Source organism: Rana temporaria, chromosome 2 (assembly GCF_905171775.1).
Source record: "Rana temporaria chromosome 2, aRanTem1.1, whole genome shotgun sequence".
NCBI lineage: Eukaryota > Metazoa > Chordata > Amphibia > Anura > Ranidae > Rana > Rana temporaria.
In genome coordinates, this window is record NC_053490.1 from 381,791,492 (window position 1) to 381,811,331 (window position 19,840).

General features: G+C 40.3%; 1 protein-coding gene across 1 annotated transcript in view; it reads left to right on the forward strand.

Moving 5' to 3' along the window:
• MYBPH (myosin binding protein H) overlaps positions 1-19,840 on the forward strand; it is a 135,618-nt gene that overhangs the window by 92,163 nt on the left and 23,615 nt on the right. Inside the window, exons 4-5 of the mRNA XM_040337868.1 lie at positions 10,411-10,499; positions 19,556-19,751. Coding sequence (XP_040193802.1) covers positions 10,411-10,499; positions 19,556-19,751 — 285 coding nt within the window. The remainder of the gene's footprint in view (positions 1-10,410; positions 10,500-19,555; positions 19,752-19,840) is intronic.

The following is a 19,840-nucleotide window of genomic DNA, read 5'->3' on the forward strand; positions in this document are numbered from 1 at the left end:
GGACAGGGTTAATGACCACTGTATTAAAGGGTATGTAAAGCAATTTTTTAAGGCGTGGATACAATTTTAAGGGGATGGGATCTTTGCCAAGTTTTTATTCTTTTCAAACTGAGGGGAAACATTTGATGGCGGCTCTTGTTCTGTTGATAAATGTAGACTCACTTTGTGGAAACTCCCTCTGACTTCCTGTAGTGTCTCTAGGACAGGAAGTGAGGAACAATCTCCCCAACAAGACACAGAAAACTAAATTAAAAAAACTGATAAGGGATTTATTTTTCCTTACTCTATTCGAAACAAAAAAGTTTAGGCTATAACTTTGATGGATCCACCCCAAGAGTGATCCCTAATTGACAGTGCAATTTTACCTGTTTTCTTTGTCATGTGTAGAAAAGATATTAAACACACAGGAAGTGTAATGTTTTTAAAGAGGAAGTAAGCCCTCTAAAACATTTCTTTAAAAAAGAAAACCTGCAAGAGAAAGGCATAATGAGCTAGTATGCATAGCATCCCTTAAATCGAAGCCCCCGAAGCGACTCTCGTTCCTCTCCTCCGCCACCGCCATGATGCTCGAGTGAGCCGTCAGTGACGGCAGGATCGCCTTCACTAACGGCACACTCAGTGCGCCTGCGCCGTTGTCTACGGAGCGCATGCGCCCTAGACATTGGTGAACTCTTTTCTGCAAATATCTCCTAAACCATGTAGGTTTAAGAGATATTTGTTGCACCTACAGGTAAGCCTTATAGGGGTTGTATAGGAAAAAATGTTTTCCTTAGTGCAGTCCTCCTTCACTTACCTCATCCTTCGATTTTGCTTTTAAATGTCCTTATTTCTTCTGAAAAAAACTCACTGCCTGTTCTTCTGTCTGTAACTACACACCGCAATGCAAGGCTTTCTCCCTGGTGTGGAGAAAGCCTCTTGAGGGGGGAGGGGGCGAGCAGGCAAGTCAGGAAACTCTACTTTGCAGATAGAGAAAGGAGCTGTGTGTTAGTGGGCATCCTGACACTCCTGCTCACCCCCTCCCCCCTCAAGAGGCTTTCTCCACACCAGGGAGAAAGCCTTGCATTACGGTGTGTACTTACAGGCAGAAGAACAGGAAGTGAGGATTTCTCAGAAGAAATAACGACATTTAAAAGCAAAATTGAAGGGTGAGGTAAGTGAAGGAGGACTGCACTAAGGTAAAGGAAGCTATTTAGGAAAAAAAAATTCCTTTACAACCCCTTTAATCTAGGCTTACCTGTAGGTTAAAGTGGTCTGTAATGCCGCCTACACACGATCGGTCCATCCGATGAGAACGGACCGATGGACCGTTTTCATCGATTAACCGATGAAGCTGACTGATGGTCCGTCGCGCCTACACACCATCGGTTAAAAAAACGATTGTGTCAGAACGCGGTGACGTAAAACACAACGACGTACTGAAAAAAATGAAGTTCAATGCTTCCAAGCATGCGTCGACTTGATTCTGAGCATGCGTGGATTTTTAAGCGATGGTTGTGCCTACTAACGATCGTTTTTTTTCCCATTGGTTAGGAATCCATTGGTTAAATTTAAAACAAGATTGCTTTTTCTTAACCTATGGATAAATAACCGATGTGGCCCACACACAATCGGTTTTGACCGATGAAAACGGTCCATCAGACCATTCTCATCGGTTTAACCGATCGTGTGTACGCGGTATAAGGGTTTACAACCACTTTAAGTACAGGCTCAACTTACAGTCTTTTGTTATAAAAACAATCTTTTAAAGTAAACAGTTTTACAGTCTGTTTAGATATGCAATACATGTAAATATTCTTATCCATATGCGTTAATGTTTTAAGAAATATTGTAGTTATATACAGTCGTATGCAAAAGTTTAGGAACCCCTGACAATTTCCATGATTATCATTTATAAATATTTGGGTGTTTGAATCAGCAATTTCATTTTGATCTATCAAATAACTGAAGGACACAGTCATATTTCAGGAGTGAAATGAGGTTTATTGGATTAACAGAAAATGCGCAATTTGCATCAAAACGAAATAAGACAGGTGCATAAATTTGGGCACCCTTGTAATTTTGTTGGTTTGAATACCTGTAACTACTTAGCACTGATTAATTGGAACACACAATTGGTTTTGTGAGCTCATTAAGCCTTGAACTTCATAGACGGGTGCATCCAATCATGAGAAAGGGTATTTAAGGTGGCCATTTGCTGTTGTTCTCTTTGACTCTCCTCTGAAGAGTGACAACATGGGGGCCTCAAAGCAACTCTCAAATGACCTGTAAACAAAGATTGAGGTTTTTAATTTTGAAGGAATAATGGACTTTATAGGCACCAATGGTCAGCATAGAATGTAAAATAAGTTTTTTATTGATACAAGCCCAGAAAATCTGGGTGATTGAATCAACAATTACAATATAGAAAAACAATATTAAAAAACATATAATTGGCTATATTAAAAACATTAGTAAGCATAGAATATCTCTGAAATGCTAATAACCCATCGGGGTTGTACAAAAACCACAGATAGTCCACACAGGACAACAACAACAGTTGATGAACAGACGTAGGCTTCAATTTGTAAACTTTTATACATAGGCTCTACATGTTTCGCATGTTACTGCTTCTTCGGGAGCTTAAAAAGAATACTTTCATCAACATTGATAGGTAAAAAATAGATGTATATATGTATGAGAATTCCAACAATGCTTCTGGATCACTGTGGTAACAAGTTCCAGATAACAGACTGGATAAGGTGTAGTTTTTCGGACAAAGTTTGGACTGGAGTAGGATCCAGAGTACAGGGTACAGTCAGGCCACACTGTCACACGCCACTGTCTATGGGAGCCAACGATATGTCCCATAGACAGTGGCGTGTGACACAACAGGTGTACCTGGACATGATACCATCTCATACCACTACAGCTCTGTTCTAACGGTCTGGTCCGGTTCTTACAATTTTTGGGATTTAACCTTTATTGGTATTTTCCTATTTTTTCCACAAATGGGCAGTGTATATACATTATCTTGCACTGCTTTCTAACCTTTGAACCAGCCCTATACTGACTGTACCCTGTACTCTGGACCCTACTCCAGTCCAAACTTTGTCCGAAAAACTACACCTTATCCAGTCTGTTATCTGGAACTTGTTACCACAGTGATCCAGAAGCATTGTTGGAATTCTCATACATATATACATCTATTTTTTACCTATCAATGTTGATGAAAGTATTCTTTTTAAGCTCCCGAAGAAGCAGTAACATGCGAAACATGTAGAGCCTATGTATAAAAGTTTACAAATTGAAGCCTACGTCTGTTCATCAACTGTTGTTGTTGTCCTGTGTGGACTATCTGTGGTTTTTGTACAACCCCGATGGGTTATTAGCATTTCAGAGATATTCTATGCTTACTAATGTTTTTAATATAGCCAATTATATGTTTTTTAATATTGTTTTTCTATATTGTAATTGTTGATTCAATCACCCAGATTTTCTGGGCTTGTATCAATAAAAAACTTATTTTACATTCTATGCTGACCATTGGTGCCTATAAAGTCCATTATTCCTTCAAAATTAAAAACCTCTACTTATGTTAGGACGTGGCACCGCAATACCTTAGGACACCCATAGTCCATCCTATGGTCGGTGTTCCTTTATTTCCCATTTCATTCTGTAAACAAAGATTGTTCTACATTATGGTTTAGAGGAAGGATACAAAAAGTTATGGCAGAGATATAAGCTGTCAGTGTCCACTGTGAGGAACATAGTGAGGAAATGGAAGACCATAGGCACAGTTCTTGTTAAGGCCAGAAGTGGCAGGCCACATAAAATATTGGAGAGGCAAAGGCAAAGGATGGTGAGAACGGTCAAAAACAGCCTGCGGACCACCTCCAAAGACCTACAACATCAACTTGCTGCAGATAGTGTCACTGTGCATCAACAATTTCGCCCACTTTGCACAGGAAGAAGCTGTATGGGAGAGTGATGCGAAAGAAGCCTTCTCTGCACACACGCCACAAACTGAGTCTCTTGAGGTATGCAAATGCACATTTGGACAAGCCAGCTTAATTTTGAAATAAGGTGCTTTGGACTGATGAAACAAAGATTGAGTTATTTGGTCATAACAAGGGGCGTTATGTATGGCCACAAAGAACACATCATTCCAAGAAAAACACTTGCTACCCACAGTAAAATTTGGTGGAGGTTCCATCATGCTGTGGGGCTGTGTGGCCAGTGCCAGTACTGGGAATCTGGTTAAAGTTGAGGGTCACATGGATTCCACTCAATATCAGCAAATTCTTGAGAATAATGTTGAGGAATCAGTCACAAAGTTGAAGTTACGCCGGGGCTGGATATTTCAACAAGACAACGACCCAAAACACTGCTTATAATCTATTCGGGCAGTTATGCAGAGGAACAAGTACAATGTTCTGGAATGGCCATCCCAGTCCCCAGACCTAAATATCATTGAACATCTGTGGAGTGATTTGAAGGGGGCTGTCCATACTTGGCAACCATCAAACCTAACTGAACTGGAGATGTTTTGTAAGGAGGAATGGTCCAAAATACATTCATCCAAAATCCAGGCACTCATTACAGGCTATAGGAAGCGTCTAGAGGCTGTTATTTCTTCTATACTAAATATTGATGATTTTTCTGTTGGGGTGCCCAAATTTATGCACCTGACTAATTTTGTTTTGATGCATATTGCGCATTTTCCGTTAATCCAATAAACCTAATTTCACTACTGAAATATTACTGTGTCCTTCAGTTATTTGGTAGATCAAAATGAAATTGCTGATCCAAACACCCACATATTTATAAATGATAATCATGGAAATTGTCAGGGGTGCCTAAACTTTTGCATAAGACTGTATGTGCAATATGTGGCAGCCTTTTTATGTAATGATTAAATATGGCTGCCCCATATTGCACATATTTAACTACAATATCTTTTAAAACATTAACGCATATGGATAAGAATATTTACATGTATTGCATATCTAAACAGACTGAAAATACTTTATATTCCCTTACAAAATGCTGCATGATCAGATTTCCAACAATATCCCGCGTGGTGCTGTCAGTGTGGGCAAATAGCTCCCCAGCATCCTAACTAACCAAAACAAAGCTGAAATAGTCCTGCAGACTGACTACATTTCTGGTCAGCCCACAGAATAGAGAGCAATGAGTGACATATGACTTTAAAGTGAACCAATAAAAAAACTTGGTGACTTGACTTTTTTGCACTATAAAACAGCCTCAACTTAGTTCAGGTTCATGTTTTTTTTCCTAGCCACCAGCACCTGTGGACCTCCTCTCACCCTTTACCAAACCTGTCTTAAAATATTTTATTGGGCTGCCAATGCTGACCCCTTTCTGAAAATAGTGTTTTTCTCAGCTGTTAGGCTGACCCTCTGTCTTCAGTACTTTACTTACCCAGAATAAGATTACATACTGTATATACATATGTTGTTGTTTTTTTTTACTTGCTCTGGGTCTGTAACTTGATGACTAGAGGAAGGAGGCTCAGCATGATAGACAGCCGGTAAATAATATTCTCAGAAGGAGCCAACAATAGTAGCCTCTCTAATAACAGATTTCCCTTTAAATGCTGTGGATACAAATATAAAGATTGTGAGTAGGGATGGGTTTGACTTTAGTCCGAACCCAAAAGAAAGCTGTCAGTGCCGGGCTAATCAGTTTTGGGTGAGAGATTCCTCACCCCTTAGCTGCACATGCAGGGATGCACAAGACCACGTGCCCACACCTTTCCGACTTTGGACTTTTTTCATCGGAAATTCCAATCGTGTGTGGGCCCCATCTGACTTTTTTCCGTTGGTGTTTAGAAAAAGAACATGTTTTATATTTTTCCGATGGAAAAAAACAATAGGAAACTCCTATAGTCTGTGTGCAACTCCGACGGAGAAAAAACCAACGCATGTTCAGAATCAAGTCGATGCATGCTCGGAAGCATTGAACTTAATTTTTCTCGGCTCGTCGTAGTGTTTTACGTCATCGTGTTTTGGACGGTCGGAATTTGGTTTGACAGTGTGTATGCAAGACAGCTTGAATGGAATTCCGACGAAAAATTCCATCGAATTTTAGGCCATCGGAAATTCCGATCGTGTGTGATAAGTGTAGCTATGGGACAGGGATCTCCCATCTGCAGTGGATTGGTCTTTGAAATCTATCTCCCAGGTTTGGCTGAATATACGTAAACCTGAACCCAAGGTCAAGCCTAATTGTAAGGATATCAGGTACTGGTTATTAGCTTTTTCTCCTCCTTAGGTATGTTACCTCTTGCTGCCTGTGTAATGCATATATATGTCCACTGTAGCATGAGGTTGTGTGATGAGAGCACACACTAATAATGCACAACTCTCCGCCAAGACTTTTGAACGGTAGCAAGTGGGATAGGCCCCCAATCATGTGACTGTCATGTTAGCCAATCACAGCAGTCATATTAAACCAAAGCGACATGGGCTCCCAGGTATCAAAGTCTGCTTAACCACTTACCTACAAGGCACCTTCTCCCTCTTCCTGCCCAGGTCAATTTTCAGCTTCCAGCGCTGTCATATTTTTAATGACAATTGCACGGTCATGCAACACTGTACCCAAACTACATTTTTATAGTTTTTTTCACACAAATAAAGCTTTCTTTTGGTGGTATTTAATAACTGCTGGGTTTTTTTTTTTTTTGCTAAAAAATTTAAAAGAATGACATTTTTTTAAAAAAAAGGAAACATTTTCATAATTTCTGTCAGTAAATTTTGGAAATAAGTAATTTTTCTCCTTCACTGATGAGACAGCACAGATGGGAACTGATAGACTGCACTGATGTGCACTGATGAGGCGGCACTGAAGGGCATTGATTAGGTGGGGCACTGATGAGGTGGCACTAATATGCCGCACTGGTGGGCATTGATAGGTGGCACTGATATGCGATCGTATGATGTCGTCGCAGAACGAGAGTGCATCCCGTCCGCCGTCAATTTACTATACGGCGGGCGGGAAGTGGTTAAAAGGGCCACTGTGAGATGGCGTTATATGGTTAATATATAGCCTAAACTTGTTTTTTTTCCCCATATGGATCAAATGGGGGAGGGTCATTTTGTTATTGCTGTCTGTGTCCCCACTGAGTAGATTTTGGGTTGTCTTTCCCATTGTTACAGAGACAAAAAGTGAAGGGAAATCCAAGGTTTTACAATGGTCACCATAAAAAAAAGTGAGGGTAAATCTGACAATGGAGACACCTATTTCAGTGACAACTGTCTAAAAGGGGAATTACCCTATGGCTTCGTACACACGACCGTTTTTCCTCGACAAAATCCATCAAGAAACTTGGTGGCAGAGCTTTTTTGCCGAGGAAAACAGTCGTGTGTATGTTTTTCGTCGAGAAAACTGTTGTGGATCTCGACGAGAAAAAAAGAGTTCTCTTTTTTCTCGTCAGGAGTCTAAATTTCCTTGTCGTGTTTCTCGTCGGGCTGGTTTACGACGAGAAACACGTTTGTGTGTATGCTTAGAAACCCGCGCATGCTCAGAATAAAGTATGAGTCGGGAGCGCACCTTCGGTAAAAGTAGCGTTGGTAATGGAGATAGCACATTCGTCACGCTGTAACAGACTGAAAAGCGCGAATCGTCTCTCACCAAACTTTTACTTAACACGCAGCAACATGAGATTAGTAAAAGCAGCTCCAAGGGTGGTGCCAGTGGAATCAAACTTCCCCTTTATAGTGCCGTCGTACGTGTTGTACGTCACCTTGTTTGAGAACAACGAGTTTTGTCTTGACAGTGTGTACGCAAAGAAAGCTTGACAAGATTCTCGACAAGCCTGACAAGGAACTTGTAGAGGATAACGATGTTTCTTTTACAACAAGTTTCTCGGTCGTGTGGGTACGAGGCCTATGTGTGTAGAGACTTCCTCCCACGTTTTATGTTTTAAGAACATGAAGTGAAGGGAAATAAAAAAAAAAGGATTGGTTTACTTTCAAACACTTTGCGAGCTGGTTCCTACAAGTCGTGTGTTAGGATGCATTAATATGCATTTTGTAACCCGATAATGTGTGTTTTTTTTAAAGTAGACCATTGTTTGTGAATAGGCTTTTAATACACCACAATGGACACTATTTTGCAAAGCAGTGCACTTCAATGCTCAGGCCCTAATTCCTCTTAATCCTGTTCTTCAGCATAAAATTACTTCTAAGTTTGACTTGTTTGTGATCCATATAAGAATATTTGTGTATTAGTAATAAATAAAACAAGTAAAGAACTTTGGTTAACATGCAACAGTTAGGTGCTCAGATGCAAATTACCTACTGACAAGTATAGCAGTGTAAAAAATAGACAGACCCTCATAGGACACACCATATGGAGATAGAGACGTTACTGCCAGTATCTTGTTTCTAATAGTTTATTTGAATGGCCAACACTGACTCGCCATGCGAATTGAATTACCTACCATATAAAATATTGATTACATATACCCAATCTTGTTTGTTGCATTTCAAGTCTTGATAAGATGGGGAGGTGTTGACCGTGTAGCTTCTATGTCATGTAAGAAATTATAACTGATATTTACAGTGAACTATGCAACTTACGGAGCTCCAGCAGTACCAAATGGGTAAGATTTATTTACTAAATAATTTTCCCCTTGTTCATACTATTAACATATTGTTTGTATTAAATACCCTCTGTGAATGTATCTGGTTAAACTGCTGTTCTACCTTTATGTGGAATTGCAAATCTTCTTGTATTAGAACTGCAGAGTGCAAAACTACATTGTTTGTCACCAAGAGGCCAGTCTTAGCTCCTTTAATCAGTATATAAAAGAGAGTCTGAAGGTGGTGACCACTGCCTTTTGGTAATACTCTCAGGTGGCAGAGGTTCCCAAAGTGGGACATTCATTTATTTTCTATTGGTATTCTTATGCCGCGTACACACGATCGGGCATTTGGACGGCCAAATCATATCAGGATTCCAACGGAATTCCATTGGAAAAATATAGAATGTTCTATATCTAAAGTGCGATGGAATTCATCGGAATTTCCGATGAAAAAACTTAGATGGCGCTACACACGATCAGAAAATCTGATGGAAAAAGTCCATTAGTATATTATGGTATATTAATAGTATTTTTGGCTGGAATAATTGATGGGTTATATATGAACCTGTTTTCTGGGTTGTGCATTTTTTACAACATTGGAGTTTTACAAAAATGTGGATTATTTAAAAAAAAAAAAAGTTTTTGTGAAGTATCAATACCATTATTTAAGTCAGACATTGTTCATTCATGATTAATATATCTGCAGTAGTCTGTAATTTAATTTTTTTTTTTACAAAAATCGGTACATGCTCTTTTATAAATAAATCAGATGTGCACTGGGAAATATGCTTTAAATGTTATGCACTTCCAACTGAAAGAAGAATTAAAGCACATCCCTTATAATGTAAGAAAACAGATATTCTGTATGGCAAATACAAAAGAGAAGCTCACAGCTGTTAAATAGCTGTGTATATGGCAGAAATAAATTTCACAAAAGCTACATTCTATTGAGTATAACTAGCCAATTTACTATTTGCATGTATATAAAGGAATGACTTTACATATCTGAGGCAATTTGTAAAAGAGTATAACTCATTTTCAGTTGCAAGTGTTTATTGGAAATGTTTCCAAAGGACAGAAAAGATTTTTGCAGCCTTACCATTCACTACTAGGGTGCAGAAAGAGCCTGTATAGCACCTTTGCAGTATTTTCGCAATTGTAGCTGAGCTATGATAGTGTTATATGTTACTAAAGTATGTATTGATCCTGCTCTTTATGTTTCTTTATTGGGCGAGCAATATTTATCTTTGAGTAGTATTTTAATAAAAACTTTATATGTGATAAATGTTTTCACTAATTTTATTTCAGTTCAAAAATAAATTTCTTTAATTTTGTGCGTTGTCAAAGTGAATCCTTGAGCGATGGGTTCACGTTGCACACCTTGCTAAATTTATTTTCGTCTTGACACTGTAAAAGAAATAGGTTGGCAGTTCTGCTTAAACTGCAAATGACTCACATGCTTGCTAGTCACTATTTTAAGGGGGGGATATAAATCTTATACTTACAAAATATATTTACTTTTCCACAACGATACGAGTACTTACCCTACCTAGAAAATTTGAGAAATTGGGGGGAAAAAAGGAAAACTTGTAAAGAAAAAAATTTAAACAACCTTTTTAAACTTGGAAAACAATTATATTTATGTGTTAGCAGGCCTAGAAGAAGCTTTGAAACATAAAAAGGAGAATGCTGATTGTATCAGTAGTTAATTCTTGGTCGAAGCATTAATTTATTAGATCATGGTATTTTTGTTGAGGTGGCATCTTTATTGTTGGCTTGAATAAATTAAATATCTTAATAACAAAAAGTTTTTTGTTTTATAGATCGCCCCAAAATCCGCCTCCCGAGATACCTGCGTCAAACATTTGTGAAACATGTTGGAGAGGCTGTGAATCTTGTTATTCCCTTCCAGGTATAATTTATTTTTAATGTGCATTACTTAATGTACCAGATTTATTAAAATGAAGTCTGTGGGTTCATAATTGCATTGATACTTCTGACAGCTTACATAATTCCAAAATGACTGTGGTTTGCTAAGCCTGGTTTGCTAAGCCTAGTGGTGGCATACCTAGAATCAAATATGATCAAGTGTGCACTGATATCTAAGGTGACTGTATAAAAACAAAACACTGAAAAGGGAGCCATGGTGAAGGTTTTGTGGGGAAATCATAGTACTCATGTGTATACATGCACAGTTTGGTCATGGCAATTTCTCATACAGTAATTCATATGCTTCTACCTGGGAAAGCAAGTTGTAAAGGTAAACACCTGTAATCAAATTGCTTAATTAGTACTGACAGCATGATGTGTGCAGGGTCATGGGGGTAGGCTGTGTATGACGTGCGCACAGTGATAAGGGTGGGCTGTGTATGGAGTGTGTACTGTGATGGGGGTAGGCTATGTATGGCGTGTGCACCATGATGGGGGAAGGATGTGTATGACGTGTGCACCGTGATGGGGTAGGCTGTGTATAACATGTGCATGATGATGGGGGTAGGTTATGTATGATGTGCGCACAGTGATGGGGTAGGCTGTGTATGGCGTGTGCACAGTGATGGTTGTAGGCTGTGTATGACGTATGCACAGTGATGGGGGTAGGCTGTGTATGACGTGTGCATGGTGATGGGGATAGGCTGTGTATGACGTGTGCACAGTGATGGGTGTAGGCTGTGTATGACGTATGCACAGTGATGGGGGTAGGCTGTGTATGACGTGTGCATGGTGATGGGGTTAGGCTGTGTATGACGTGTGCACGGTGATGGGGGTAGGCTGTGTATGGCGTGTGCACAGTGATGGTTGTAGGCTGTGTATAGAGTGTGCACAGTGATGGGGGTAGGCTGTGTATGGCGTGTGCACGGTGATGGGGCTAGGCTGTGTATGGAGTGTGCACGTGATGGGGTAGGCTGTGTATGGTGTGTGCACGGTGATGGGGGTAGGCTGTGTATGACGTGTGCACGGTGATGGGGGTAGGTTGTGTATAGAGTGTGCACAGTGATGGGGGTAGGCTGTGTATGGCGTGTGCACAGTGATGGGGGTAGGCTGTGTATGAAGTGTGCATGGTGTTGGGGATAGGCTGTGTATAGAATGTGCACGTGATGGGGGTAGGCTGTGTATGAAGTGTGCATGGTGATGGGGGTAGGCTGTGTATGGGGTGTGCACAGTGATGGGGCTAGGCTGTGTATGGTTTAAAGGTGAACTATTTGTTCAACCTTTAAACCTTACTAAACAATTGTGGTGTTTGTCATACTATAGCTTTTTGTGTTTTTTAGGCAGATTCTTGGCATTAATAGCTTGAAACGATCCTTTATGGGGGGGAAAAAATCGAAAAGTTCCCTGTAAGAAAAGAGCTTTTATGGTCACCTCCTCATTCCAGCGCTGCAGCCTCCAGCAGTGTCTTCAGAATTCAATACTTCAGTGAATGTCAGTTTGCTTTATCCCGCAATATGTGCTGTGATTTAACGCATCAGTGGTGTGACATAAGGGCTGGAAGATGGAATCAAAAATGTGCAGCAGGCATCCGACACTCCTGGAAATGTTAAACATTGAAGACACTGAGGGAGGCTGAAGCACTGAAATGGAGGACAAGTAGGAGACGCGGGCCATTGGAGAATGGGAGCTGCACCTTGAATTAGATTTACATTTTTCCCCTGACAGGGTTGCTTTAATGCAGCATAATTGCATATAAGGCACAAAACAGCCTTATATGGTTGATCACAGCACACTGCATACAGATACTGCAACATGCATTGACTATACGGGATCACATTCACTAGGTGTATGATGGTCACCGTGGTTATGTGAAGCCACAACACAAGCATACCATTATTATCAATAGCAATTTCTCCTCATTCCTGTGCATTTCCTTTTTAGTAAATCCGGACCAATTACTATAAAAATAGTCAAATGTAATTGTAAGTCATTTTATCATGAGTGCTAAAATACGTAAACTTTGCAGGAAAAATTAAAACCTCACCAATAAAAAATGTAAGTCACATCTAATGACAAAAAATGCATCTTACCTTTTACATGGTTGTAATTGTCTCTAATGCCGCGTACACACGACCGTTTTTCGGGTTGTAAAAAATGAAGTTTTTTAACTACTTCCCACCACCCACCCTGCGGCCGACTCTATACGGCCGCAAGGTGGCTCTGATCTGCCGTGAGGCCGTCTATATACAGCCTCCGGTCGCGCGCCACTGGAGGGTGTGCCGTCGTGGCCGCGTGCACGCGCCCGCCGCGTTTTACACAGGTGCCGATGCGCTTGCCGGGTGGCCGCGATGTCCGCCAGGCACCCGCGATCGGCAGTCACAGTGCCAGGGATGTGGAGCTCTGTGTGTAAACACAGAGCTTCACGTCCTGTCAGGGAGAGGAGACCAATGGTGTGTCCCTTGTACATAGGGACAACCATCGGTCACCTCCCCCAGTCAGTCCCCCTCCCCCACAGTAAGAATCACTCCTAGGGTACATACTTAACCCCTTGATGCCCCCTGGTGTTAACCCCTTCCCTGCCAGTCACATTTATACAGTAACCAGTGCATTTTTATAGCACTGTTCGCTGTATAAATGTGAATGGTCCCAAAAATGTGTCAAAAGTGTCCGATGTGTCGGCATCAGCCAGGTTCACACTGAGCTGTGGGAATGAAGCCGTGTGAGTTCAGCTGAACTCGCACGATTTCACTCTCACTTGTTTCTGCACAGATATTAATGTAAATCGCAGCCCGAAATTGCAAAAAGTAGTACAGAAACTACGTTTTGAAATAGGGGCAGCGCCGCTGCACCGATTAGGACGGTGTTTATTGCTGCCAATTGCCATCAAATGCCACGGATTTGACATGTCAAATCACATGTCAAAACGCAGCAGTGTGAACCAGGGCTAAGGGATAAATTCTGTGTTTTATTGTTATTGCATTTATCCTTTTCTGAACTCCCTTCTCTTTCCCTTACTGCCCCCCCCCCAGCATTTTTCTGAAATAGCCCCCCAGGGATATTTTCTGCCTGCTCAGCCCAGTGCCAATCTAAAACTCTACAAAATAATCTCAGACCTGCCCTGGGTCCCTAGCTCATGCTCTGCTCAAACTCCATTTACAGAAGAGTGTGTCAACAACTTGCAGATAGGCTTTTACATTGCAGAACACTGAGATTAGGATGAGCATGCTGTAGGGTGTGGTGCAGGGGGGTGAGAGGATTTGGAAAAGTTGCTGTGTAGGCTGTAGAATACAGATCACCAAGGAGCTACATTTTAAAGTCCAATTGAAGCATCTATTTTGATTGCAGTCAGGCTGCATAAACAGTAATAGATGTGGGCATCTTTTATGAACTATTGTACTGCAGTGAGGGTTAAAATACCCTGAGCTGACATCATGCTGGGGATCTGGACGTCTCCTCAACACAGAGCACAGTAGTTCACATCTACAGTTGTCTAATACACCACCTGCGCAATGTTTAGATCTAAAGAGCTCACATTGACATACACTAAAAGTATTGGGACACCTTCCTTTACAGGCGCATAACTTTAATGGCATCCCAGTCTTAGTCTGTAGGGTTCAATATTGCGTTTGCACACCCTTTGTAGCTATAACAGCTTCAACTTTTCTGGGAAGGCTGTCCACAAGGTTTAGGAGTGGGAATGTTTGATCATTCTTCCAGAAGAGCATTTTGAGGTCAAGCTATACTTCTGGTTATATGGTATATATTGGAGACATGCCTGTATGCTTGTGTAAAAATTAGGTTTCCAAACTTATAGATCACAGTCTCACAGAATGTTACCATGCAGACATTGGAAATTAAATTTTTTTTTTTAAGTAAACTTATCACAAATTGTAATTTCATTGGACCATATGCTAAATTAATGCATACATAGAGCTTGTCTCTAATGAAAACTGCACGTCAAAATGGTCAGAAGATATAAACTGAAGTACTTTGCAAATCTCAACGTTTCCCATAAAAAAAAAAAAAACACACTTGGCTTTTCCCAGTTTCCACCTGCATTTATTGTGATGGAAAGCCTCACTAACAGGTAGAGAGAATTAAGAAGTGGAAGGTGGCAGAGCTAAGCTTGACCTTTTAGGCTGACCATACAATGGATGCCACTGTTTGGCCAAAAAATGTTTAAGTTGGATCCTTCGACAAAAGTTGTCTGAACAAATGACTTATGCTGAATGAAGCAAGGCTATCCACTGAGTGAATCTTGACAGGTTCCTCAGGGACCAGCGGAAATGTGCACAGTGCATGTCTTTAGAAAAACACTTTAGATTTGCACATAACTTAAATTGATACTAAAGCTTCACATTTTTTTTTTTTTTTTTAAACAAACATGTCATACTTACCTCCACTGTGCAGCTCGTTTTGCACAGAGTGACCCCAATCCTCGTCTTCTAGGGTCCCTCGGCAGCTGTCTCGGCTCCTCCCCGCTTCTTCCCTGACTCCCTCTGGGAAGAGCTCTCCCAAGGGGGTTACCTTGCGGGTGCGCCCCCGAGTCCTGTATTCGGCCCAGCCCTCACGTCTTTGGAGTTGATTGACAGCAGCACGAGCCAATGGCTGCGCTGCTATCAGTTTATCCAATGAAGAGCCGAGAAGAGCTGAGAAGCCAGCACGTTCTCGATGCGGGACTTTCGAGGGCAAGTAAATGGGTGGGCTGGGGGGCCTGTAAGCATCGGATGTTTTTTTACCATAATGCATAGGATGCATTAAGGTGAAAAAAATGGAAGCTTTACAACCCCTTTAAGCTGTTTTATCTCTGGATTTCTACCCAGTTTTGATTGCCTATGCTTATGACGAGTTTTCCTGAAGCCTCGTACACACGCACGGTTTTCTCAGCAAGAACCAGCAAGAAAACTGCTGGCAGGGCTTTCTTGCTGAGTAAACCGTGCGTGTGTACGAGGCTTTGAGGTTTCTCGTCAAGAAAACTGTCCACAATCTAGACGAGAAAAATAGAGAATTTTCTCGTTGTGATTCTCAGCAGTGTTTTCCTGCCGAGAAACCCGAGCGTCTGTATACTTACCTGTCGTCGTGGAAACCCGCGCATGCTCGAAATGACTTTGACGCATGCGCGGTAGCTTCCAAGGCATAGGTAGGGTGTAGCAAGATGGCGGTGACATCATCGAATGTGACGAGCGCATGCTCGTCGTAGTCGATGACGTCACTGCGTTCGTGCCATTCAAAAGAACGGTGGTTATTTTGAATGGAGTGTGTGTACACTCGACCGGCAAGAGAATATTGCCAAGAATCTCGTCAGGAAAAACACAGTTTCAGAGCCTAACTAAACTTTGAGTTTAAATATCTAAATAGCATCCTATATGCATTAAAAGAGAAGTTGTGTGTGTATAGCTTTTCAGTCACCAAAGAAGGACCACTGTTTCCATACAGAGAGCAAGGATCTGTTTCTACAGGTGGTGGGCAGGATTTTCTTTGCACTTTCAGTTTTGATGCTCCTGGAATGTATATTAGGTGATTTAAACTGTAAGTTCAAGTTGAACTTTAACCATTTAAGCCCGGACCATTTGGCTGGTCAAAGACCAGGCCACTTTTTGCAATTCGGCACTGCGTTGCTTTAACTGACAATTGCGACGTGGCTCCCAAACAAAATGGACGTTCTTTTTCCCCCCACAAATAGAGCTTTCTTTTGGTAGTATTTGATCACCTCTGGGGTTTTTATTTTTTGCGCTATAAACAAAAATAGAGCGACAATTTTGAAAAAAATTCTCTATTTTTTTCCTTTTTGCTATAATAAATATCCCCAAAAAATCTATGAAAAAACTTTTGGTAAAAAAAAATCGCAATAAGCGTTTATTGATTGGTTTGCGCAAAAGTTATAGCGACTACAAAATACGGGATAGTTTTATGGCATTTTTAACAATATTCTTTTTTTACTAGTAATGGCGGCGATCAGCGATTTTTATCATGACTGCGACATTATGGCGGACACATCAGACACTTTTGACACCATTTTGGGACCATTGTCATTTTTACAGCGATCAGTGTTATAAAAATGCACTGATTACTGTAAAAATTACACTGACAGTGAAGGGGTTAACCTGTAGGGGGCTCTGAAGGGGTTAAGTGTTCCCGATGACAGGGAACACGATCAGTGACAGTGTCACTAGGCAGAACGGGGAGATGTTGTGTTTACACTAACATCTCCCCTTTCTTCAGCTCTGTGATACAATCACGGGACACCGGCGGACATCGAGTCTGCGGGTCCCACGGGCACGATCACGGAGCTCGCGGCAGGGTGCCAACGGCGCCAATTTAAAGGGGATGTATATATACGTCCATTTGTGCAGCCAAGCCATTCTGCCAACGTATAAGTTCTTTCCAATCTTTCAAAGTACTGAGATAACAACCAATGTTAAAAATTCATGGATATATACAGTTTATGGGTATGCTATACCAAAAGTAAAACCAATGAAAAAGCAACAACAAATTTGCCAAATCATTCTTTACCTTGGAACTCTGACCAGATTTCTTTTTTTAGTTTTGGATAGATTTCGCAACTGTTACATCTCTATTCAGTTTTTATTGTTGTCTGTGTCCCAATTAAGGAGCTTTTTACTTCCTGTTACAATGTCAACAGAATGTGCAGGGGAATTCCAAAAGCTCACCGTTGTATTGAAACAAGAGGCATTGAGGCTGTTTTTTTTATGGGAGTTGAGAATGTTCACTGAATATATTGTGTGAATGTTTTATTATTCAATCTTGTGCAGAATAAACATGATAAACATGCAAGTAAACATGATTTTGTTTACACATCATTGGACAATTATGACGGATAAACTAAAGGAGTCAACAAACTTAATTATTTATTATGTTTGTTAACTCCTTTAGTTTCTCTCTCTCTCTCTCTCTCTCTCTCTCTCTCTCTCTCTCTCTCTCTCTCTCTCTCTCTCTCTCTCTCTGTCTAATTCTGTCTAATTCTTTCATGCCACCTGGATAGAGTTGAGGGGACATCTCCCCAACAGGTATAAAAAAGAAAAAAATATAAAATGGTAGATTTCCTTAAAGTGGATGTAAACCCCATTCATGAAATTTGATCTAAACACATATATATTTAGTGTTTACTTATCTCTAGCCAAAGATCTAAGTGTTGTTTCTCGCTGGTGCTTCATTCCTCTTTTATCAGCATGAGTCACTTCTGACAAGTTCTCCAACACATGAGATAACATGAACAAAAATGTGTGGGGTCGGAGATAAGCCCTGAGCTTGTTCTGCATGTTCCTTTATTTCTCTACCTATGTGGAGGGGGTGTCCCTTTCCTCCAATCATCTCTCCTACAGTGTAAGTTCAGCCTCTCCAACATGATCTGCACTTTTGGAAGGGTGTAGAAAGGGGAAGACTGCAGATATACAAGAAAAAGTAGACATGTGCACTGCCAAAAAATTAATTTGTTTTAGTTTCATATTTCTTTGGGGTTTTTTGGTTTTTCGGGTCATTCGGTATGAAAAAGTAAAATCAAAATAATAACTAACTAAATAATAATAACGAACTATTAAATTATAGGTATTGGAATTTCCTTTCAAATTTGGCTGTTAGTCAACGTAACGAATACAAATTTATCCGAAGTTGCGAATTATCCAAGATAACAAATTCTGCATTTAAACAAATGGAACAAAATTAATTAATAATAATAAATAGTTTTCATTATTATTGTTATTTATTATTATTAAATTGTTCCATTTGTTTAAATTATGACATTTGTTATTTCGGATAGTTTGTAACCTTGGATAAATTTGTATTCGTTACGTTCTCTAACAGCCAAATTCAAAAGGAACTTCCAGTACCTATAATTCAACAGTTAGTACTAGTTAAAGTGGATGTAAACCCACTCTCATCCTTTCTAAACTACTGCCATAGTGCTGATCTATAAGGATATACATGCCTCCTGCATGTATCCTTACCTGTCAAATGTCTCCCCTCTGTCTGTTCTAAGAACTGAAAAACTGCAGATTCTCTGGGTGGATCTGTTGTCTGGAGCTCGGTGGGTGGAGTTGTGATGTTAGTAGACTCCCTGCCCACCTTTACACTCCCCTTGTCAACATGCATTTTGTCCTGTGTATTTCTTACACTAAATTCTACTATGATCACTAACATCCAGTCAAAATCCAGAAAAGTAACCACATGACTTCAGAAAAGTGGGAATTAAAAAATAATGCCTGTCTCAGGCTAGTGCATTAGATATGTAAATAACCTGTCAATCACAGCAAGGGGGAGGAACGGACAAAAGTTTTCTCCTGTTTGTCCGTTTATCTCACTGAAAAAAGAAAAGAGGATTGCTCAGAGCTGGATTAACTCTTTATGGCAAGACTGGGCACAGGTGATGGGAAATCTTATACTATACATTGTGACAGCAAAAAAATAAAATAAAAAATATTAGCTAGTTATTATTATTATCGGGTTTTCGAAATTTCTGATTTTCGCTCTTTTGAATTTTCGTTCTTATTTTCGGATTTAGAATTTCTGAATTTTAGAATATTTTAATTAACGAATGTTTGGAAAGATTCATTCAAAGGGTTTTCGTTAATTCAGAAATTTCCTTATTAACGAATTTGTCGAAAATTCGTTAAACTAATTTGGTTCAAAACTAATTGCACATGTCTATTATGTAGGAGGATTTGTTTCTTCTCTGTGTATCATCTGAGGCTGTTCTCTTCACTGGGTATATGTGAGGGTTTACATCCACTTTAAGCTGGCTATGCGCTAATCGAAATTCTGCCTTATTGACTTGTTGAAAAAAAAATTCCAATCAGCAGTGTATGCTGACACCAGCGGGTGCAGCTGTCACAATAAATGTCTTGGCAGGAAGGGATTCCTCCATTCGCCTTGTTTGTGTGGATGGAGGAATCCCGATGGTTGAATAGAAAAAAAACAGTTTTTGGCTAGCTTTACATTTCCTCACTTTTCCAAAAAATGCCTGGCATGTTGTTTTATTTTGGTTTTGCTATTTTAATAAAACAATCTATGTCATTCTTAAAGGGTAAGCCAAAGCCTCAAGTTACCTGGACTAAGAGCGGACAGCCCCTGGACGCAAAACAAGCCAGTGTCAGGAATAGTGATAGCGATACTATTCTTTTTATTCGTAAGGCTGACCGAAAAGACTCTGGAACATATGAGGTCACAGTAAAAATTGATGACCTGGAGGATAAAGCCAAGATTGAAATACAGATTGCTGGTAAATATTGGGAAATGTAACATTGTCTTGTGGATGATTGTATATACCAGGGGTCTCCAAACTGCGGCCCGAGGGCCAGATGTGGCCCT